Raw genomic sequence first — 25138 nt, forward strand, 5'->3', positions numbered from 1 at the left:
TTGTAGTTTAGGCAGTGTATTAAAGATGAAAGATTTTGGGTGTTTGAGGATGAAGAAGAGAAAAGGAGGTAGAATTTTTAGAGCAATGTTAATTGAGTAACAATAGGGTCCCATCTGGGTAGAAGACAAATGATGCCATAATTGGGTTAGGGCCCTTTGAGTATAGAGTTATCTCAAAAATTTTTCCTTGATTTCTCTACGTTCACTGTTTCTTTTGGTGATTGCTTGCACTCTTACAGTGGAAGCAATCATTTGTCTCATTTTCTACTCTCAGCTTTTACGTGAAGGCTTACTTGCCAATTTCCATCTTTTGTTTAGCTTCACACTGAGCTGTAGACTTTAATTTTTTGAACTGCCTACTTGAATTTCCTGTAGATATTTCACAAGCAGAATGTCCCAACTTTACCTTTCTTTTTAAACTATCTTGTTCTTCCTGATTTCCTGTTTTTAACAGAAGGCCTCACTATTCCCTGAATTCCCAAGGCTTCAAACTTTAGTCATTTATCCTTTCTGCCCCTAATCACTAGGATTATAAGTGTGTGCCACCTGGCCTGGCTTTGCCCTATTTCTTCTATCCATTTTCAATCTCCATATCATTATCCAAAGTCAGGTAGTGGTTACTTTTCACATGGACTGTTGGAATTCCCTACTAACTGGTTTTAGTGCTTCAGCTTTTTTCCTCCATTTTGTCAGTGGCCAGTTAGTCTCCTTAATGTAGTAGTTCTGAACATTAGCTCTAAAATTCTCAATAATTCCATATTAAATTACATAAGAACCCTTTGTATTGTCACTGAGAGCCTTTCTGGTATTACCCACATTATCTTTTTACACTGTTAGCCACCACCACTGAGGTCTGTTAGCCAGACTTCTACTTTTTTTTTTTTTTTTTTTTTTTGGCAGTACTGGGGATTATACTCAGTGGTGTTTTACAAGCTACATCCCCAGCGCTTTTAATTTTTTATTTAGAGAACAGGGTCTTACTAACTTGCCAAGGCTGGCTTGAATTTGTAATCCTTCTGCCTTAGTTCTGAGTTGTATTATAGGTGTGCCAGCACTATGCCTGAATTTTGACTCTACTTTGAATATAATGAACATGTTCTTATCTCTTTGTGATTTTTGTCCTCATCACCATTTAGACACATCACATTCATTCCTCCAAGCTCAGTTCATAGTTCACTCCATGAAACCTTTTATATGATTGTATAACTGGATTTGTGTAATATCCTTGCCCCATCATCCCTTTTTCCCATTTGTTTCCTATTGCACTTATTTCAAAACATGGTAGAGTATAAATTACTCAAGGGCAACAATCCTGTTATTTTCATTTTTAACTTCCCCTGGTACCTTAAACATAGTACATATTGAATATGATAGATTTGTACAGAAGAGTAGAGATGGGAGTGTGGGAGATCTGAGGAGATGGTTAGCAGTTAATGAGATTTTGTAGTATAGATGAATAAGTTAAATTTAAGGTCTAAAGGTCTTGAAATTTGGGGGAGATTTGTATAACAGGCGAAGGACCATAATCTTGGAAGTATGGAAAGGGTCGGATCACATATGAAAAAAAAAATTTATGCCCAAATAATGCATATACGTATATAACCTCAGTATCACTTCACTCTGCTTCTTTGCTGGGGGAACAAAAAGCCAGATGTAATAATATGGTATAGAAATTTGGAGTACACAGTATGCCACGAATCAGCTTTTCCATTATACTTAACTCTGGCAACTGAGTTTTGGTTTTAGTTCTGAGTTTCATAAGGGGAATTCAGATATAGTCCAAAGAAGAAAATTCCAAGAGGACGGAAAAGTAGCACCAATAAATAAAGTCCAAGGAAATAACAGTTGATCAGTATGGAGAAAGAGAGGTTAAGGAAACTTTAAAACAGTATTTGTGAGGGTTCGCACATCTAATGTCCACAAGAGCCAGGTGAGTAACAAAGTGGCTGGATGTAAAAAAAAAAAAAAAAAAAAAAACCCTGATGCTCAGTGTTAAGAAGCAATACTTAGGAGTGGGGTGGTCTATGGCAAACTAAGGTTTGTGGAAAGAATACACATTTTTTCTTTAAAGGAGGTAGCTGCTTTCCCCCATCCTTATTATCATTCACATAATTCAGTTAAAAAAAAGTGGGAGTCTACACTTTGCAGACCAAATAAAATATACTCTATATAGCTGGATTTTTCATACAAAAGTATGGTTTAGTCCATGGAACTAAATAATTCATGAAAATGATGACTTCTCATTTCTATTTTTTTCTGAGTTAAATTACAACATGGAGATATACTTTTGGTAGACTTTTTTTTTTTGTACTAGAGATTGAACCTAGGGGTTCTTAACCACTGAGCTACATCCCCAGCCCTTTTTATTTTTTCTCTTGAGCCAGGGTCTTGCTAAGTTGCTTAGGGCCTCGTGAAGTTGCTGAGGCTGGCTTTGAATTCATGATCCCTAAGTGAAATCCAGAGTTGCTGGGATTACATGCATGCGCTGTTTTGGTAAACTCTTAATAAAGGAAAGAACTTGTCCAATTAAACATGGAAAAGCATCATTCTGAAATCGTAATGAGAATGTAGATTTTGCCAGTTGCCCAAGTTTTCTTTGTCTGCAATTTCTTGTCTACAGAGTTTTAATAATAGCTCTTGCTTGCTGTACTCTGTAAATATTAGCTATTAGTTTTCAGTGTTAATCATTGGGAAAAAGTCTTTCCCTAAAGATATTTAACATAGGAAAGAAAGCCTAATTTCAACTTTGAAGTTTAATTAATGCTATCTGAAAGTAGGGCATTTAGAAGCATAAACAAGAGCCTTCACGTCTTCCTTGACCTATAATTTTTATAAGAGAAATTGTTAGTATTTTAATAATCATAAGTTGAGCAGTAGTATGTTTTAGTCACAGTGCTTTAGGTTTTCATCTCCTTTACCCCGTTTGAATTATGAAAAACTTTTCAGAAGAGGAAATTGAAATATCATAGTTTTCTTTTTATCAGAAATCGAGAACCTAGTGATAAGTATTATATGTGAATGTCCTGAAGAGGGCACCACTGCAATACTGCTTTCTGTGGCATTGGGGACCTCTATTGGTGTAATGCTTCATATGCTAAATGTTGTAAAGCTTGGATCTTTTTGTAATTTTAAATAGGAAAAAAGACCCATTTGAAAAATGAGCTAACTACTGATTTTTGATATAATTTGAATTTAGCCTTAGTTTTTATAATTTCAAATAGGATCTCTGCAGTGTATAAATTAGGCAATCTGTATCTTTTATCTTGAATGGAAGAAATAGATCTAGAATTGGGTGAATTGAGGTGAAAAACATTTAAAAAAAAATCATAGGAAGAGAACAAGCAAGAGCCACCAGGTTATTATTAGTTTGGGTCACATTTTAGGGGCTTCTGATAACTCTGAATGTAGAAGAAGGAAAAATGTTTTTGTGGATACGAAGTAATAGCTTTTTCAAATGAAGTAATGGTGAAAATAGCTAAAACACTTTTGTATATTGTATGGCACAGATTTTTCTGTTTGCTTTATACTACTTCACTCATTGAATCTTTTCAAGAGCTGCTCGAGATAGACCCTGTTATCCTTATTTGATAAATGTGGAAACTAAGACAGGTCAAATCACTTCCTCAAAGTCACATGAATACTAAGTGGCAGAACCAGAATTTGAGCTCAGGCATCCTGGCTCCAAGTTCTGTGCCCATAAGCTCAGCACTTTAATCCCTCCCTTCATTGCCAAGTTTTTCAAGTTCTTATAAATTAACATGACTTATTCAGAAGAGGTAATAACATGTCTGCGGCTTTGCCAGGCTAGACCCACAGGAGCTATAAATTCATATCTAACATTTGCCACTATCTTGCTGATCTCCTCTGAAATTACTTTGTGTTAGACTCTTTCCATTTATTAATAAATGGAATTTGAGTATGAGAAGAATATTTCTAAAAATTCAGATATAAAATCCACAAATACTTTCTCTTACAGTAAAATTTCATTGTTAATGGATTAGGTTTTCAAGGTCATTTTGTCAGTACAGTTTTTGTTAAAATAGATATTAAGAATTTGGGGGGCTGGGGTTGTGGCTCAGTGGCAGAGTGCTTGCCTTGCACGTGTGAGGCACTGAGTTCGATCCTCAGCACCACATAAAAATAAACAAATATCAAAAATAAATAAATAAATAAAAGAATTTTGGTAATTCTGGTTAATTTCTTGAAACTTACAGAAATCAATTCAATGACTTGAAAACTTAGTAAGCATAGTTTATTTTAAAAATGATGCCGTGAATTTGCTTCCTTCTAACTAGTGTTTCTGTTAAAATGCCAGGGAGAGGGGTTCTGGAGGTCAGGCTGTTTTAAAGCCCTAATCCTCTAATCACCTCTCGGTCCTCTTGATAACCAGTCTCCATCCTGAGACCTCTCATTTTCTAGCATAAACTCAGATGTGATGGGAATAGCCCATCACAAAGACAATTAGGAAATTTTGAAGACTTAGATAAGAATTTCCCTCTCAGAAACCAGGAGCATAGGCATTCTTCTGCTTAAAATGATTCCCTTGTCTATTTTAAACATTTTCTTATACAGTCCAAGGTATCACCCTGTGTTTTAATTATAGCGAATACTTCTCTTTTCCTCTAGGAGTCTGGAGCACCCATCCTCACAGATGATGTTAGTTTACAAGTGTTTATGGATCACTTGAAGAAACTTGCTGTGTCAAGTGCTGCTTGACATATGAAACATGTTAAAGACACTTAAGAAGATGAAATATTTCAGTTTCATTTTTTTCCCTTTTTCAGTTTGTGGAAACCAACAGATCTCTCTAAACTTTTTTTTTGTATCAGTATGGTTTGAGAAAACATAAAAATGTTCACGTTTGTAGATAAAGCTGGAATATAATGAGAGCATTGAGAACAAATTTGTTTTGCTTGCCACAGTATTATAACTGGTTTTAGAATTTCAAAGTCTTTATAACTTAATTATGTTTAAGAGTAAAAATAGAGTCTGCCTTGTACAACAGATATAACTTATTTGTATATTGCAGACAAATCCAAAGTGGCACTGAATATCCTCACTGACCTTTTAAAAACTTATTTAATTTTAGCCAGAAAGGAACAAATCAATAGTTATGATAAATGTGAACATTTTTTCTTATTTGTTGAATTTTTTTTTTAGTGATTTTCAGCACTTACGCATACACTTTTTCCTGTAGTTTTTCTGGTAAGGCAGATTTATTTAGAAATTATCTGACTTTATAATGGCAATTTTCATGAAGATAATTTAATGTTTTTGATTATTTGGAAAAATTATTTAGAGATGAAAAATTTTGGTGGGGGTAACATTCCCACAAATGACAATAAATGTGAAATTCCTACAAAGTACCTAACTTATGTGACTAACCACAATAATTTCTTTTTAAAAAGGATACAGAAAATAAAGCATTTGGTTAGAGTACATAAAGAAAGCCTTTGCAGTAAAATGACTATTGTAACTACTAAACCAAATTTGGTTTTCACTACTCATTTTGTTGTTTTCCCTTCTTTTAATGTGGTAAATTTTACATTATATCCTTCAGTATTTTAACACTATTTTGGGAGTTTACATTTCTTATTTCTGCTTCCTTTGTGTGAACTTTATTAAGTTGTGGCTCTTATTGAAACAGTATTATATAATGTTTAATTATGTCACGTGATGATACTTAGTTCTGTTTTGATTTATTCATCAGTAACGTTCGCTTTTTACCTTTTAAAGTTTACTTATAGCAGATGTTTACATTGCTAAAGCAGATATGTTTTGACAATGAAATTTACATATCAAGTACTGCAAATGAAAGGTGGTGCGCTGATATATGCTTAGAAAGACAGTTCTGATGATTGTTACTTGCATGAACACAATCATATGATGGTAAAACAGAAAACTTATAATTGTTATATTCAGTTTGCTTAAGTAAGTTCCATTTTATTTGAATTGAACTGTGCTAGACCAAAATGCCAATAAAATATACTTTTCTCTGTGTTTCTGGTTATCTTGAAATCTAGTAAAGCCTAAGAAGCCTGTTGTAACATTAGAACACTTAAAAGATATTTTGACTTACACTTAGTAATTGTGTGTATTTATGGGGTACAGTGTGATAATTTGATACATGAATATAATATGTAATAATCAAATTAAGGTAATTAGCATTTTCATCCCCTTAAAATTTATGATTTGTGTTGGGACACTTTGAACTCTCTTTTAGTTCTTAATAAAATATATAGTAAATGGTTGTAAACTACAGGCACTCAACTGTGCTGTGGAACACTGGAATGTGTTCTTCCTATTTAACTGCATTTTGATGACTATTATCCAATCTCCCTCCATCCCCTCTTCCTAACTTCCTAACTTCTAGTGACTACTCTTTAGGTTTCCACATGTGAGTAAGAATGTGTGGTATTTGTCCATCTTGCCTGCTTTATTTTGCTTAAAATGTCCTCCAGTTTCATCCATGTTGCTATAAATGATAGGACTTCATTATTTTTTAAGGACTCAATAATATTTCTCTATACACACACAAAACAAAATGAGAGCATTTAAAATCTTCTGCTAGTAGAGTAAAATATTACTCATTTCAAAAATAACTTTGTTGATATATTTCACATATCATACAATTAACTCATTTGAATTATACAATTCAGTAATTTTAAATATTTTCATGGAATTCTATAACCATTAACACAATCAATTTTAGAGCATTTTCATCATGCCAAAAATAGTTATTCATTCTTTATGTAAGACAAGTATGCTTCAGTGTTTTTTTAGACTGAGGAAAGATGTTGTAATAAAAACAGCTGCTTTTTTGCTTGTACCTTCAACTTCTGTTCGTTAAGAATGCTCTTGTATTTTGTCTTAGTGAAAAGATGGTATTTTAGCCCTAAGTGGTTCTTAATGTCTAAATCAAGTACAGGTTAAATGCTAAAGTGCCTCTGTATTTAAGGATAAATGATGAACAGATATATCATCATACCCATTTAGCTTGCTATTTAAAAGAAATCATTTTTGTGTATATTTAAGCTATTAGTGAATTACTAGATATTCAAATGGATGGTTGAAAAAATGTTTAATCCTTTGTTTTTGTTTGGTCTGTTTTAACAAAGTACAGTAGACTATATATAATAAACAACAGAAATGTATTTATTAGAGTTTGGGGAGTTTAGACGCTAGATGATACACCTTTTTGCTGTGTCCTAATGAGGCAAGGGGCTATCCAGCTCTCTCAGGCCTCTTTTTATAAGGCCACTAATCCATTGAGAAGGGTACAGCCCTTATGCACTAATCAACTTATAAAACCCTACCTCTTAACCACATTGGAGATTAAGTCTCAAATAGGAGTTTTGAGGGGGTTCCCAACATTCAGACCAAAGCACACATTTGTTTATATTTTTATTTAAAAAAATTTTTTAAAAAATTTATGTGTTCCTTTTAGTTATACATGACAGTAGAATGTACTTTGACATACATACATGGAGTATAACCATTTTTGTGGATGTACGTGTGTAGTTACACTGGTAACTTTATAGTTACACTGGTAACTTTATAGTTTCATATATGAACATAGGAAAGTTATGTCTGATTTTACTGTCTTTCTCATTTCCAATTTTCTTTCTCTTCTCCCCACTCCCCTCCATCCAAACCAATGAGCCTCCACTCCTCACTTCCCCCTGCCCATTTGTGAGTCAGTATCTGCATATCAGAGAGAACATTCGGCCTTTGGATTTCTTGGGATTGGGCTTATTTCATTTAACATGATAGTTTCCAGTTCCATCCATTTTCCAACAAATGCCATACTTTCATTCTTTATGGCTGAGTAATATTCCATTGTGTATATGTACCTTGTTTTCTTTATCCATTAATTTGGTGAAGGGTACCAGTTTGGTTCCATAGCTTAGCTATTATGAATTGGGTTGCTATGAACATTGATATGAACGTATCACTAGAGGACTCTGATTTTAAGTCCTTTGGGTATATGCTAAGGAGTGGGATAACTGGGCCAAATGGTGGTTTTATTCCAAGTTTTCTGAGAAATCTCCATACTGCTTTCTGAAGTGATTGCACAATTTGCAGTCCCACCAGCAATGTATGAGTGTGCCTTTTCCCCAACATCCTTGCCAACATTTATTGTTACTTATATTCTCTCTCTCTCTCTTTTTTTTTTTTTTTTTTGGTGGTGCTGGGGATTGAACCCAGGGTCTTGTGCATGCGAGGCAAACACTCTTACCAACTGAGCTATATCCCCAACCCTGTTACTTGTATTGTTGATATTTGCCATTCTGACTGGAGTCAGATGAAATCTCAGTGTAGTTTTAATTTGCATTTCTCTAATTGCCTGTGATGTTGAGATGTTGAACGTTTTTTCTTATATTTGTTGACCGATTGTATTTCTTCTATGAAATGTCTGTTCAGTTTCTTTGCCCATTTATTGATTGGGCTGTTGTTTTTTTTTTTTTTTGATATTAAGTTTTCTGAGTTCTTTATATATCCTGGAAATTAATGCTCTATTTGAAGTGTAGGTGACAAAGATTTTCTCCCATTCTGTAGGCTCTCTGCTTACATTCTTGATTGTTTCCTTTGCTATGAAGAAGCTTTGTAGTTTGATATTATCCCATATATTGATTCTTGATTTTACTTGTTGTGCTTTAGGAGTCTTGTTGAGGAAGTCGGTTCCTGAGCTGATGTAATGGGCCGACTTTTTCTTCTATTATGTGCAGGGTCTCTGGTCTAATGCCTAGGTCCTTGATCTACTTTGAGTTAAGTTTTGTGCAGGGTGAGAGATAAGGGTCTAATTTCATTTTGTTATATGTGGATTTCCAGTTTTCCCAGCACCATTTGTTAAAGAGGCTATCTTTTCTCCAATGTATGTTTATGGTATGGTGCCTTTGTCTAGTATGAGATAACTGTATTTATGTGGGTTTACCTCTGTGTCTTCTATTTTGGTCTTCATGACTGTTTTGGTGCCAATATAGATTGGCTGTTAGTGGAAGAAAAGAAGAAGAATAAGGGAAACAGGTAAGAGAAAAAATATATATAAAGTAAAAATTAAAAATTAAAAACAGGCTGGAGTTGTGGCTCAGTGGTAGAGCGCTCACCTAGCATGTGTGAGGTGCTGGGTTTGATCCTCTGCACCACATAAAAATAAATGTATAAAAAATTAAAAACAAAAAGAATACAAAACTAAAATATACTTATCAATCGTCCTAGTCCTAAAAAAACTGATCCCTGAAAAATAACTGGCTTCAAAAATGCTAGAAATGAGAAAAAAAATATGAGTATGTATAAATGTCCATGTACCATTAAGATCATAAATCAATGAAATTTATATTTATAATTGAACAATGAACGTATTATATGTGAAAACTTGTAGTATGAGAAAAAGGATTATTGTATAGACATGTTATTTTAAATGCAGCTGGAGGAAAGGGTAGAAAAGACATTTTCATTCAACCTTAGAAAATAACAGGACTACAAATGAACCTAAAGAAATAAAGGGAGGGCTGGGGATGTGGCTCAAGCGGTAACACGCTTGCCTGACATGCGCGGGGCGCTGGCTTTGATCTTTAGCACCACATAAAAATAAAAAATGATGTTGTATCCACTGAAAAATATTAAAAAATTCTCTCTCTCTTTTTTAAAAAAAGAAATAAAAGGAAAAGAAATAATGATAAAATTAGAATTTTAAGGAGATGGAAAACAAAATCATTCAAGGGAAATATTTTGTAAAACCCCAAAGTCCAAAGTTTGAAAGTTTTTGTAAATGAATTTTTAAAGCTAAGAAGGAAATAGATATTGGTTCTTCTGTTAATGGTAAAATAAGTGCCTTAAAAAATAACAGAACGGGCTGGGGCCGTGGCTCATGTTGTGAGGAGGCACTGGGTTCAATTCTCAGCACCACATATAAATAAATAAAGGGTCCATCAACAACTAAAAATTTTTTTTTTAAAAAGTAAATAGAAGCATTAAATGAATACTTTTTTTTTGTCTAAGCTAGTTAAGAATCATAATTATTTAGTTGTTTAATGTCTAACTCATCTAAAACTTCACCTTTAATGAACTTCAGGGAAGACTTGATAGTATTACAGTCATACATGTGAAATAAAAGTAGTTACAGAGTTGAGAAATTAAGGAATTTTGAAGCTTAAAGGATCCATTGAGGTCATAAAGTCCTATCTTCTTAACCCAGTTCATGAATCCCCCAACTATGTCATTGATGGTTATCTAATCGCTGTAGATGGCTTTAACTGTTAAACAAGACAGCTGTAGGTTGCTGAATGCTAGAGTATCTTTCGCTTTTCAAGAAAACATACTGAATTGGGAAGGATTCATATGACATCAAAGCAAGCTCTGACCAGGGTTTTATGGAGAAATATTTAAATTTGTTTTACAGAAAACATACTGAGGGACCATAACTATTAGCCTACAAAGATGTCTGGTACTCTGATATTGTCATTAAAAGAAATCAGGGCAGCCTGTTGGGCAGGTGTTTGCTGGTTAGAAAAATGCCTCCAACTGGGACATCTTATACCCACTGTCCACAGAACTGTATTTTTCCTAACTAGGGAATTTAGGCAGGGAAAATTATACTGTAGGGCCTGGTGTTAATAATCTGTTTCCTGTGGGGAAAGTGGCCTGCTCTGCTGGAGGAGATGCTATTTCTGATCTATGAGAAGATACTGCTCAGCTGCCTTAACAGGCAGAAGCATCCATCCACACAAAGATCCTGTGTATACATTTAACCTATTCTGGGGATGGCACTGTTTGTTTTGGCAAAATAGAGAAATCCATAAAATCAATAATTTTCTAAGGGATTAGAAATTTTTCTAAGAATAACAAATCTGGAGATTACTGATGAATAAAGATTACTTATGAGTAAAGATGTCACTTTGAAGTGATAAGTCTGCTGATTAAAGAACCTCCAATAAGGAAGGATCACATTTTGCTCTATTTAGTGGCTTAGTGCCCTTTCTTCAAGGCAATTTAAAAATAACTTAATCTGCAGAGGTTTAAAAATTAATCTTCATGAAATCCTTGTGAGGTTAAGTATTCTGTAGGTTTGAAAACATTTGTGAAGAAGTAAAATTCAACAGAGATGAGGGAATCCAAGGGCAGTGATTTTCAAACCTGAACAAGAATAGGAACAGTGAGGGATAGTGATTAAATTATTTGGGTCACAAGGCCTGATATTTTTGCATTTCTAACAAACTCAGGTGATACCAGTGTAGGTGCTGTGGACCACGACTTAAATGATAATGTCAGCTAAGAACAATATTGCTATGTTTGGGGACTTTCATAGGAGGAAGTCCAGCAGTGAGTGGAAAATATGCATTTTGGAGTTGGGAGGCTCAGGTTTGGGAACCATAAGCATGGAATTGATAGATGAAGTTATGGGACTAGCGGAAATCACTCTTTAATTATTTACTAAGTACTAACAAGATAAATATGGATCACAGAGTTAGACACAGCCTTTCTCCATTGAGCATGGATTATGCCATCATATGTGGGCTCTTACAATGTTTAATTCTAAAATTCTATTTTTAATGAGAACATTAAGCCTACTAATTTATCAGATATATCTTTTTCAGCAAGGAAGTATTTCTATAAAAAAGGCTATCAAGTTGCTGAAATATTAATGGTAATACAATATCCTGTAACGGAAGAGAATGTTTTTGTTGAATTCTGGGATTTGATAATGCCCAGAATTAGGTTCTGTATTTTAATAGATATTGAGAAAAAAAAGACCCTGAGTAATAAACTGTGAAATGGCCCCAAAACTATCTTTAGTTTCTTTAAGAACTACCTCCCATTTGGGGGGCTGTGAAAAAGTTTGCCAAGGCATATTATGAATTGTTTCTAATTAGGTATGTTTATTAGTTGATTCGATGATCATTACAGAATAGATAGACATGGCTCCACCTGTAGTTAGAGAAATAAATTTGACAGTTTCTGAGCAAACTTTGGACCATATACTTCTGTTTTATGTTTGCTGTACGGTGGCTCTTCTCATTTTCTTATATATTCACAGTGGGCCTTTTCAATTATATTAATTTATTGAGTGCTGTATACCCTCCTGACATGGCTCACAGTAAATGACTTTAATGATTAGTTTCCATTTGGAGTCTAAAGTCCAGCATGGTTTCAGAGAGCTAATATTTTATTATTGTGGGCTCTCTGGCAGGAACATTTCAGCACGCCTGCTGTGCTTACTCAGCCTATATGGCAACAGCTACATCTGCTTCTCCATCTGCACCTTTCAGATCTAAGTTTATATCATTAGCTGTCTGTAATGCTTAAGAATCTGCCTGTATCTGCTGAAGAGAACTAACTGGATTGAAAAATGTCCACCTTTCTGCAAGACAAAATAACAGTTATGTGCATTGACGTGAGGATTAAATAGACTATTGAAACTGATTGTCAAATAGAGATGTTTAAATATGTGCAGAACCTACTTTTATTTATTAAGGATATAATTACAATATATGGTGTAGCTATGCTATGTTATATACCACTCTTTTCCTGTAATAGATAAAGTCTGTTAATGAATAAAACCTAAAGTTATCTGTTCAGAGTAAAAAGCCCAACATTTCAAACATAGGATACTAAACAGTTCAGTCATGATGCTTATGTTCTCCCACTTGTTGCTCTGCTGAGCTGAACAGCCAACCTCACTCAGTCTCTTCCTAAAGCAAAGGAGTGGAGTCAAGTTTCCCAGGGGCAGTCTAATCCATAGACTGGCTGCTGTCCATGAAACAACTTGACATGGAAAATTTCTGAGCCAGGTACAGTAGCATGTGCCTATAATCCCAGCTACTCGGGAGGGTAAGGATCACCAAGTTTAAGGCCAGCCTGGGCAATTCAGTGAGACCCTGTCTCAAAACCAAAACAAACCAAAACAAAACAAACCTACCCTCCTAACCCCCCCTCCCCCCCGCTGCCAAAACTGGGTTGTACAAAAATCAAAACAAAACAAAAACAAGTTTCTGTAATAAGGATAATGGTAATTGACTAATTATATAATTGAGAGATAGGAACATTCAGAAAGCATGAGCCAATCTCTCTTTTTTTTTAATGGGGAGTTCTGGGGCTTGAACTCAGGGGCACTCAACCATTGAGCCACTTCAACAACCCTATTTTGTATTTAGAGACAGGGTCTTACTGAGTTGCTTAGTGCCTCACTTTTACTGAGGCTGGCTTTGAACTGTGATCCTCCTGCCTCAGCCTCCAGAGCCCCTGGGGTTACAGGCATGAACCACTGCGCCTGGCGGTCATTCTTTAATGAGAAGAAAAAAGACAAAATGAAGAAACAGGAGCTGAAGAGGTGAACTGATGGTGGAACATTAGGGTGCAGGTCCACGGCTTCTGCTGCTGGAATGGGTTGCCTTGAATGCCGAAACATGGCTATTTCTGGGATCATTTCACTCTTAATCCCAAACATAACTCCCCATTCTAAAAGTTCAATTTACATGCAAAACAAAGGTTACAGTTACCCTTTGACTTGTCTATATTGTGAAGAATATAGATCCAGTATTCAGAGAACAAGTCAGAAATGAAATAGGCAGCACACTGGGACAGAGTTTCTTTTACCTGTTTACTCAAAGTAGGTAAGATTCACCAGGTCTAGGTGTCTTTCTAAAAATATCCAGCAGGATTTCTAATTTACAGCTTTCTAAAAACAACAGAAGACCTTATTGAGTACGGGGAGTTACACATGATTCACTACACCTTTGTGACTAGTGCACTGAATGAGCAAGAACTGTGGCTATAATTATGAAAGTGATTCTTTGTGTGTGCGTGTGTGTGTGTGTGTGTGTGTGTGTGTGCGCGCGTGCGTGCTGGGCCTTGTGCTTGCCAGATTCGCACTCACTGAGCCTGTATGAAAGCTATTACATTTCTCTCTACAAATTCCCTTTTAAACTAGCATAATATGTGTAGCTTGTCAATTCTAACAATCCCTTGATGATTTAGGGGTCACTTAAAGGCCTCTCTGTCATAGACAGAACCCCACTTTAACAATGGCCTTGTCTTGCGCTAGGTGGGAAATACCTCTTCCACATTTGCACATGGTGTTTATCTCATAGCTCACTTGGAATCTGCCATCTGTTATCTCCACATCTTAGTTTAAGCCATTTGTTGTATGTTTATCCACCAGAAGAGTACAAATGATACACAAAGAATTCCATTGTCATTCTCTGGTTCTTATGGAGACTCAGTGTTTCTCGGGGTTCCTTTTTCCCATATGTTCTTCACCAAGGACTTAGGGATTTTCTCTTGGGACTCACCCACTCAGCTCTTGCCTGGGATATCTGGTTCTTCAGAACTTTTATTCCTAATCACAGAATTTGCTTATAAACTGCTCAAAATAACCTTTAAGAGTTGAATCTTCTAAAAAAATCGACATTATTGTGCATATTTGTGGAATACAGTGTGCTATTTTGATCATGTGTACAACATACAAGGGCTGAATTTTTATCAACTAATTTTAATGAAAGGCAATGCCTCCCTCTAAAATATTGGTCAGGCCATCTGCTCTTTTTAATGAAGAACGTGACATGATGGGGTGACATGATGCTGCAGCTTTCTGTGGAATGTGGTGTGTTCATTTCTTTTGCCCACTGAGCTGCTTTGCAGTGTGGGATTCTTGTGGGCTGTAGCTATAGGAAGGGTATTTAAGTCCCTTCTTGCTTGGAGTCTGAGCCAAGAACAGACCCTCCATTGCACAACTTTGTGTAACATCAGTTCAGTGTTTCTTTGGCAGTTCTAGCTAAAAAATAGCTCAGGGATATTATCATTTAATCATTTTATATGCAATACTGTGTAGGTTAGATAGTGCTGATAGACTAGAGATAAAAATGACTTGTAGAGCAGTGCCTTGTGCTAAAAATATCAGTTGCTGATGATTCTAGAAAGTTAGAAATAGAACTAACTTACCAGTCAGATATTTGCAAGGACAGAGGCATAAGGTATTTAATCATTTATCCTCCCCAAAAAAACTCTCTGGAAAGAAAAATCATAATTTTATTTCAAATAATCAATGCAAGATTTTTTTTCTTAGGTGACTCATGCATTAGAGTGCATTGCTCCCCCCCATCCTTTGATTTAATCAAATTAATGCTGCAATTTTATTCCTAGTCAAGTCTTCTTTACTATTAAATTTAGAAGGGTTATGAAATAAAACTTGACAAGACACAAATTATTCTATGTTTCTTTTCTTCTGTTGGGAGATACGTCATTACATTTTCCTATATTTTCAATGACTACTTCTTTGAAATAGCTCTTGAATATAGTGAATGCTTTAATTCACTCCTTTTAAAAAATATTATTAAGGCTTCGTTGAACACAAGATAGAATTACTAAAGAAAATGAAGAATAACCCACTGAACACAAAGATGAAACCACTTAAGAGTAACATATCAATGCATGCTGAGGGTAAATCAAACTTCAATCAAGTTGAACACAATTTGAAGGCACTGACACATTTTCACCACCGGGTGACAGTAGCTACTACATAACAGGAACCTGGACTCCTTAATCTCTTTCTTCTTCATTTGAAATTCTCCTCTTTTCTAATTCTATATGTTATTTTTTTTCTATCAACACCCATGCTTTGATAGTCTTTGATTTTTGAAAGCTAATCCCTGTTTCTGTGTGAAATAATTGGATCCCGAAAGTAAGAAATAGTTTGCTGAAAGGGTACAAAATGGGAAAATACTCTTAATTCCACATCATGCATTTAAAGCTTTCAAAGTCTGAGTTTCCTGAAAAAAATAAAAATTCATGAATTTTAAAATTTGCTGTGAGTCAATTCTTTTAAAAGTAGCAATTGTAGGCTCCATTGTACAAGAAAGGCTGGGTGGGATTTGAGGGTTACATCATCTTATCTCCAGATGTAAACATATTTTTGACTCATAATTTCTTATAAAATATTTAATATTGTCTTTACAACCTAAGTATAGATTTAAGATGTGGCGATACTCTTTATTCAGCAAAAATGCAACTGCCAAACCCAGGGGAATTTATTTCCAAAAATTATATTTTGTGGAAGATTCTAAAGAGTTAAAAATTCTCACTCTTACTCACTTTCCATGCTTGAGTGAATTACTTATCATGGATCATCTGTGCAGATGAACTGTTTTGGTAAATTTTAGAAATACTGGTTGTCTCAGATTTTTCCAACCATCAAGTTCTGCGTATTTGCTTACTCAGTAGGGGTAATCCTGTAGTTGGATTCAGAGATTTTTTTTTTTTAAAGTCTATTTTCGTTCAGCAAGGATGGAAAAGTAAATATAGTCCATATCTTTCTTTTTTTTATTTTTTTATTTGTTTTAATTAGTTACACATGGCAGTACAATGACCTTGACATATCACACATTTGAATCAGATGGGATATAATTTCTCATTATTCTGAGTGTACAGGTTGCAGAATCACATTGGTCATGCAGTTATTCCATATCTTTCAAGGAAGAAAAAATCCATCGATACTGATTTTAAACACAAGCACAAAGAGCAAAGGAGTGTAAAATGAAGCGCATGGGTTCAAGGCCCAGGTTGGTCACCCCCTGATGAGTTACTTCTGGGCATGTTTTCTAACCTCTTTGGGTTCTGTTTCCTCAGCTTCATGGCACCTATCTCAAGGAGGTGTGTGAGGACTGAATGACTGAGTGCCTGTAATATGCGTATGGCACTGTCTGGCACTTAAAAAATGCCCCCTTGCTGCTAGGCAAGGTAGCACATGGCTGTAAATCCCAGCAACTCTGGAGGCTGAGGCAAGAGGATCACCAGTTCAAAGCCAGCTTCAGCAATTTAGTGAGGCCCTAAGCAACTTAGTGAAACTCTGTCTCTGAAAAAAAAGGTCTGGGGATGCGGCTCAGTGTTTAAGTGCCCCTGAGTTTAATCCTTGATACAAAAAAAAAAAAAAAGTTGACTGCCACCGCTGTTATGGGAGTCCTTGCTCTGATTCTTAATTGCCTTTTGGGTACTCCAGATTATTAGGTGCCTTTTACAGAGAAAGAAACAAAGGCTAGAACACCTTATGAAAGTTTGCACACTTGGAAGGTAGTTAGGCCCACAGATAACACTATGCAGATTGTATACAAATGCATTGTGAAGTGTAAACTCACAATGTCTTTAATAGTAACTGATAACATGAATTGAGTACTCAGTCTGTCCTGGGTGCTGTTCTATGTGCTTAGGATAACCTCTGAGAGGGGCACCATTATTACTCCCATTTCATCAATGACGAAGTTAAGATACAGAGTGCGTAAGTAACTCAAGATCACAGAGCTGTTGAGCAGTAGACTCTAGCTGTAAGCCCAGGTGTTTGCTCCAGAAACCATGGAGGTTTTTCTGGAGGGCCACCAAAACTCTTGCATGTGGTTCCCCACTGGCATTTGGCCCTCACAGGTTTCTGCTGTCTCCTTTGCTATAGCTACCTGTGGGTGCAATAGAGCTCCAGACAGGAAGAAGGATCCACACTCCTTTTGATTGGGAATTTCATATTTACCCAGAATCTCTATGACTTCTCTCCCGCTCGTCGCCTCTTGATGTAGGATTGAGACTTTAGGTCTCATACTCATGTCCCAAGTCTCTTACCATTACCTGCTTCTTCCGCCTCTTCTTCTCCTCAGGCTCCAAATCCCTTCCTTTTTAGTGGAGGCACAGTCCATTCACAGTGCCTGGTTCCCATCAGCATCATCACTGTCACTGAAAGTTCACAGGCTCTGGACTGTATTAGGTGTACATTGCAGGAAGAATGTTAGTACTTGGAAGAAAAATCTAAAACAATTCACTAGCAGGAGTCTAGGAGCTCATTCCAATTGGTTAATTTTTGCTTCTCCCAATTAATACACTGGGTTATTTAGGCAAGGGGGATGATGTTTAGGGGAGATAAGTGGAAGAGAAAGGATCTGGAGATTGGTCGGGAAGGTGGAAGAGAGAGGCTGGTCTTCTTGGGGTCATCTCACTTTACTTAGAAAACTTTTCTTAGAAAACTCTCTTACTTTCTCTTTTCTTCTCTTACTTACTCTTAGGGATACCTTCCCAGTGATGACTACTCTGTTTTCCCAGGGCTTGCTTCTAAGATAGATTGGGGAGACCCTGATCCTCAGCAAAGGTTCTCTTCCAACACCCGACTTCTGTTAGTACAGAATGCCCCTATATAACCTCGCTAGGGTGGGAGGCCGAGCCTAGATAACCCAATGCACATGTACAGAACACCAGGTCAAGTGCAAATGGTGCCAGGAGCAAAAGACGATGGAATGTGTGAGGAAATCCCAGATCATGTGCAACAACCACCAGTGTGCCTATGCAAGGTGGTGGCCAGGCTGTGAAAGCTTCACGAATGCCTCCTCAGAGAGCCAGTCCAGAACCCCCTCCTGCGTGCTGTCTCCCTTTTGCTGAAGCATAAGCCCCAATAAAGCCTTGTTGGGTTGGTAGTGCTTGCCTCATGGTGATTTATTTTCTTTCTTTCTTTAAAACAAAAAGAACCTCTAATTGTGCTTCAAATTTTAAACTCAAAATACTGACTTCAAGGAAATCCACTGGTAAGTGCTTTTTGAGGCCAAGCATCTGTTTCTCCTTAACTTTCTACAACTATGTATATATACATTAATAACAATTTCAATTTACAATCACTACAGTCCCATCTATACATGACATTATACCCAGACCACCTAAGCTGAAGTTCAAATGTTCTTAGTTATACCCCATATTTACTAGCTGCCAAAAATTTTTTTTGGATGATCTCAGACTCAAATTCCTTGCCTATTTTTTGAAGATGAAACCCAAAGAATTCTTAAATGATTCTATTTGGGGGAGATTAACTCATAGGCATTAGCAGAAGCAGGGCTGTGTGGATCCCGTCTGGAAGCACTGGAAGAGAACCTCCCAGTTTCCACAGAAGAGAAAGGAAATCTGTGTCTACTTCAAGGCTTCTGGCAAAGCAGTTTACAGATCGTCACTCAGAAGACACATGAGAGAGAGTTCCTTGGGGTTCAGGTTCATGGTGGCTGCCACAATGTGACTGCGAAAGAACCTTTTTTCAGCTATAGAAACTGAGGTTGAGATGCACCATTTATAAAAATTTCATCACAGAGGTCCTTAAGCTCAATATTTTAAGATGATGGGTTTCACATGACTTTCTTCTAAGTCCACAGCCAACACCTTCGATTGTCAACGTGCGCTCACAGTTGAATTTAACTTCAGAAAAAGGTATGAGGTGGATTTGACAGGGCATTACATCATCTCTGCTTTCTCATTTATGGTGACTACCCAGATCCTGCTCGCATCCATCTTTACTAATTTTGGGGTTCCATCTATTACTTTTAAACTGTGGTCTACACAGTTTAAGATGTGCTTCTCATCTCTGCAGATGACAGAGGAAGGCCATCACCTAAAACCTGGGGCTGCTAAGAGGTTTTGCACCAACAGAAGCTGCTATGCCTTCCAGACATGCAGCTGACCATGGAAAGCCTCTTGGTGATTTTTGTTTCCGGTTGAGCAAAAGACCCCTGTGCTGATTGGTAATGCTTTCCTACCTGCTTTTGCATAGTCAATATTAGAAATCTCTTTTTCACTATATCTTCCTTTCCCATGTCTTTCCACTGAGACCCATTTTGTCCCAGTGTCAGGATATCATATTTGCCCAATGTCTGACTTATTGGATGGCTTATATATGTAAAAGGTAGTGTGTTTTCCCAGTTTCCTATTTGTAGGACAATCTGTATTTTCATTCTTAATGTTAATAAAGGACATACAAGCTCTGGATTATGATTCCCAATCCATTTTAATGCTTCTGTATCAATTTTGTTAAAATATTCATGGAATTGAAAACTTGGGACTTAATACGTTTGAAGGCTATTATTTTTGCCCAGAGTTTTTGTATTCCCAGGTTTATTACATTGTGTGGCACATAAAATGCTGTCAAAAATTTATTGAATGAAGTGAGAGGATTAATTTTTTAAAAAGTGAGGAGAGTTGTGAGTGTTAACCTGTGAAAGATTATGGCCAAGTCTTTGTACAAAACTCCCCTGGGTAGACATAAATAGAGAGCTCCTAGAGCCTGCACTGCAGCAAGGGACATTGCTCCAGGGTTGGTACAATAAGAATGTCAAGTCCCAGAATCTGAACATTAGGCATGGGCAACTGGGCTTCTTGAGCAGCAAAAGTCGTTTCTGAATTTTAATGTATTTGGGGGATAAAAATCAGGGAGCCTTTCATTGTATGCTCCTCTCACCTGGTGTGCTGCCATGAAATGCAAACCAAGCAATGGACAGTCACGTACACACCTGCATCTCAGGTGGACATCCTCGGTACTACCTGTTTGCTGCCTTGATAGAGCATTGTTTAATGACGTAAGTTTCTCTACTTGCCTGTCCTCAAAACCAAAGCAGTTTTCTATAGTCTAGCCTAGCGCATCCAATTACATATGTGTAGCACTTGCTATTGGCTAGATTTTAGTGATTTTTGTTAGACTAATTTGTGTGAAATTGTATTTCATTGTTTGGCCCAGATTTTTCAAATATTTTAAAAAATGTTTTCATATCTGAATTCCTGTTTCTCTATGAATACTTCTTTTGCTTCCTGATTAGATTCAGCAGAAATTTGCCTGTTTTATCAATTCTTTCAGAGAATCATCTTCTGGAGTTATTTATCAATTCTAGTATTTGTTTGTTTGTTTTCTTATTCTTTTATTAATTTCTTCCTTGTGCTTACCCTTAACTTGTTTTATTGCATTTTTTACAAATGCTTAGTTCATTTATTTTGATACTTTCTTGTTTAATATTTAAAGTATTTGTGAATGTTTTTCTCTGAGTGTCTTATTGATTTCATGTTCTTTTACAATTAGGGTTCAAACTTGGTTATTTCTTTTTTTCATTGATTATTTCTAAATTGATCCTAATAGTAGTTTTGATTTTCCCCCCTTTTATTAGAAGAATTTAGGAATTGTTTTTTGGTTCATGGGATACATAATTAGATTACCATTAGATATTTATAATAATTTAAGGCTGAGGCAGGATAATCTTGAGTTCAAAGCCAGCCTCAGCAAAAGCTAGACTCTCGGGGCTGGGGTTGTAACTCAGTAGTAAAACACTTGGCTCACATGCATGAGGCTCTGGGTTCAATCCTCAGCACCACATAAAAATAAGTAAATGAAATAAAGACATTGTGTCCATCTACAAAAAAAAAAAAAAAAAAAAAAGCNTATGAAAGAAAGATCATTTGATATTTCTGTGCCTAGCTTATTTTCCTTAGTTTAATTCTTACCTTGTAAGAATCAAAGTAAATATTATCAATACTACTTCTTTGTGAGATATTTTTCCATAATCCAGTTACTCCTTCCCCAAGAGCTTAGGTTTTGCTCACTTTTCCTTTTATGTTTCTGTCATCTACCTTGACATGGGGCCACTTGCCACTGTTGAAAGACATGCAGAGAAGACCTTAAACTAAACTGTGATTTGAAGCTAAGCAACCCAGACAACACGAGAGTAAGAGCAGTAACCACTATACTTTATAAGCCACTGAAATTTGGGGGTTAATAATTAAACAACACTGTTTCAGAAGTTTACTATTAAAGCTATGTACTCTTATTAGAGCTATCTACTCTTTCACCCAATCATATCACCAAATGGACAAGATGATTAGTTTGGTTTGTAGTGGTATTAATTACATGTGAATAATTATTTTCCTTTATTTCAAACATTTATAGAAAATATTTTTTCTGCATTTTATCAGGTGTGATTTAAGTTCAAAATTAAATTGAAAAACTGAAAGCTTTTGGAAAAGTGAACAAATAGCTTTTCTTTTGTATCCAATGCAACTTTAAAATTAAATTTTCAATCCCTTCTCCTAAATTCAAGAGTCTAGGAGAAATAATATTATTTACAAGATTTCATCATTTTCATGAGATGTAATGTCTCTCTAAATGACTTATTCAGAATAATCAGTCACTATATTTGGTATCTATTTTACATCACATATTATTATTTTTTAAAAAAGAGAGAGAGAGAATTTCTTTCTTTTTTTTTTTTTAGTTTTCAGTGGACACAACATCTTCATTTTATTTTTATGTGGGGTGCTGAGGATCGAACCCAGAGCCCCGCGCACACCAGGCTAGCGCGTTACTACTTGAGCCACATCCCCAGCCCTACCTCACATATTATTGAAGATTATATATAATTTAGATTTTCTAAGAGGTTTTACATGACAGACTTCTCCTTTAATATAATTCATTTTTTATCTACATAAAAGTAAATCAGATCTGAGACAAACAGGTGCTAGACAAAATAGTTTTAATGTGGTTTAACTAGTATAAATATTTTGATAGCAAAAATGGGTTCACTAAGTGAGGTATAGGTCCTTTGTAGGTTTTGAGTTGCCATGATATGAAAAACTATTTGGCTACCTTCATGTGGGTGAGCTGGCAGTGGATAGAGAGTGGAAGTGAGCCCATTCCACAACTTGGGCTTAACAGAGGTGAGGATCATTCTTCCACTTTTGTCCCTTCTTTGGTCATTAAGTAGGAGTTGTTACCACTGCCATTCACAATGTAAGCTGGTGACGAGGATTTTTCAATTCAGACATTTACGACTTGTCTACACTTGCATAGCTTTTTATTTATTCATTCATTTCTTATAACTCTGGCACACTGGCAGTTCAGTAACGGGCTACTCCATTGTATCTTATTTCTGTCACCTTAACATATGTTTTCAAAGGTGGAAAGGTTTGAAAAGGAATCAGCACACTTAAAATAATAATGTTTTAGTGTATGTCAGTTTGATTTTCTTATTATTATGAGATTAAGGAAAGTTTGAACTGAAGCGACATTAACGTGCCCTTCTAGAATCAAAATTTAGTTATCAGGAAAGATTTTAAAATTCAAACAGACAGTGCTTTCTTCACAACTGAGAATGTGGAAATCAAAGCATAAAAAGAGAAAGACTGGAATAACTCAGGATCACACTTTCTTATGTTCACCTGGAACAGTGTTGTTGCATGGTGCTTGCATTTTCTGAGTGAAGAGGAGGTATGGAGGTGGTGTGTGGTAGTTGATGGACTGAGTGAGTAGAAATAAAGAAAATAAAAATTTGAATAGATTTCTAGATCCTGCATGTGTTTTCCATAGGGAATTCATGAACTGTATAGAGTAATACATTTCTGTTCTGTTAGACTGTCATACACAGTCATAAATGATCATTTTCCTTAATTGTTATTGGTACATTATACACATAATTGCAGGATTCAGTTATTACATATTCATATATGCATATGATGTAATGATATAATTTGGCCAATATTATTTCTTAGTATTGCCTCTTTCCTATCTCTCCTCCATCCCCCTGGTCTTTTGGCTCTACTCTACTGATCTCCCTTTATAGCTTTGATATATAAGAGGAGCATAGGACCCTTGATTTTCTGAGTTTGACTTATTTCACTTAACAAAATCTTCTCTAGTTCCATCCATTCCCCTGCAAATTACATAACTCCATTCTTCTTTATGGCTGATTAGTATTCCACTGTGTATATATACACCACATTTTCTTTATCCATTCGTCTATTGAAGGGCATCTAGGTTGGTTCCACAGTCTTGCTATTGTGAATTGTGCTCCTATGAACATCGATGTAGCAGTGTCCCTGTAGCATGCTCTTTTTAGGTCTTTAGGGAATAGGCCTAGAAGGGGAATAGCTGGGTCAAATGGTGGTTCCATTCCCAGCTTTCCAAGAAATCTCCATACTGCTTTCCACATTGGCTGCACCAATTTGCAGTCCCACCAGCAATGGGCTACGATCTACATACTGTGGGGTCGGGCTCCAAATTCCTCAATAGGACACCCATAGCACAAAAGTTAATAACTAGAATCAACAAATGGGACTTACTCAAACTAAAAAGTTTTTTCTCAGCAAAAGAAACAATAAGAGAGGTAAATAGGGAGCCTACATCCTGGGAACAAATCTTTACTCCTCACACTTCAGATAGAGCCCTAATATCCAGAGTATACAAAGAGCTCAAAAAATTAGACAATAAGATAACAAATAACCCAATCAACAAATGGGCCAAGGACCTGAACAGATACTTCTCAGAGGAGGACATACAATCAATCAACAAGTACATGAAAAAATGCTCACCATCTCTAGCAGTCAGAGAAATGCAAATCAAAACCACCCTAAGATACCATCTCACTCCAGTAAGATTGGCAGCCATTATGAAGTCAAACAACAACAAGTGCTGGCGAGGATGTGGGGAAAAGGGTACACATATTTTTAATTTTAAAAATCGCCGGGAAAGAAGGAAGCTCGGTCTTCCCCTTTATCTTAAACTAATGCTATGAAGGATGTTGTCAATCATTTAAATACCACGCCGCTCCCCAACAATTATGCTCACTTTAAATTTTAAGGCAATTCCACTTTTACAAATTCTTCCATATCAAATCATATGCCTCAAAATTAAAAGCAGCTATGTGGATTCAGAAAAGATTAACTGATGTCAAACAATGTACTCATTAGATTCCAGAATCTACTGCTGAGGTACTCCAACACTAGCAAATCTTTATGCCCACACTGCAAACTGCCCCCACAGATGTGTTTTAAATCACTGATACAATAAAATGATACAAATTAAAGAATTCCAGTTACATTTAAAAGTACAGAAAGATTAAGCTTTAAAAATATTTTTTAGGATACCTTACACAATAATTAAAAACTGTTTAATTATGTATGGCATATTTAACACAATTGCTATAACTGGATAAAATGCTGAAATGTATCCATAACTACAGAGTTACATGCCACATATTTTCCCCAGACTTTGTAGTGGATAGTTTTTCTTAAAATGATATCAATGTCCCCTGATGTTCAAATAATGTGGACTGCTTTTTATGGTTTTATGGTATCTGGGAATAAAAAACAGAAAGCTATACTCCAATGGAATAAACATGGGACAATTTGGCATTTTGTTCCTTTTTTTTTTTAAGAGAGAGAGAGAGAGAGAGAGAGAGAGAGAGAGAGAGAATTTTTTTAATATTTATTTTTTAGTTTTCGGCGGACACAGCATCTTTGTGGGGCTGAGGATCCAACCCGGGCCGCACGCATGGCAGGTGAGTGCGCTACCGCTTGAGCCACATCCCCAGCCCCC

The 25138-nt window shown here is 36.0% G+C and overlaps 1 protein-coding gene and 1 non-coding gene across 2 annotated transcripts in view; one reads left to right on the top strand and one right to left on the bottom strand.

The window, feature by feature from the left end:
* Sec23a (SEC23 homolog A, COPII coat complex component) overlaps positions 1-6000 on the top strand; it is a 49426-nt gene extending 43426 nt beyond the window's left edge. The window contains exon 20 of the mRNA XM_015491385.2: positions 4627-6000. Within this exon, the coding sequence (XP_015346871.1) occupies positions 4627-4716 (90 nt within the window). The 3' untranslated portion in view covers positions 4717-6000. The remainder of the gene's footprint in view (positions 1-4626) is intronic.
* A 2183-nt stretch (positions 6001-8183) lies between these two features.
* Trnaa-cgc lies at positions 8184-8257 on the bottom strand. The gene has a single exon. It is a non-coding gene; the product is annotated as a tRNA-Ala (tRNA).
* Positions 8258-25138: the final 16881 nt, after the last annotated feature.

The sequence above is a fragment of the Marmota marmota genome, unplaced genomic scaffold, assembly GCF_001458135.2.
Source record: "Marmota marmota marmota unplaced genomic scaffold, marMar, whole genome shotgun sequence".
NCBI lineage: Eukaryota > Metazoa > Chordata > Mammalia > Rodentia > Sciuridae > Marmota > Marmota marmota.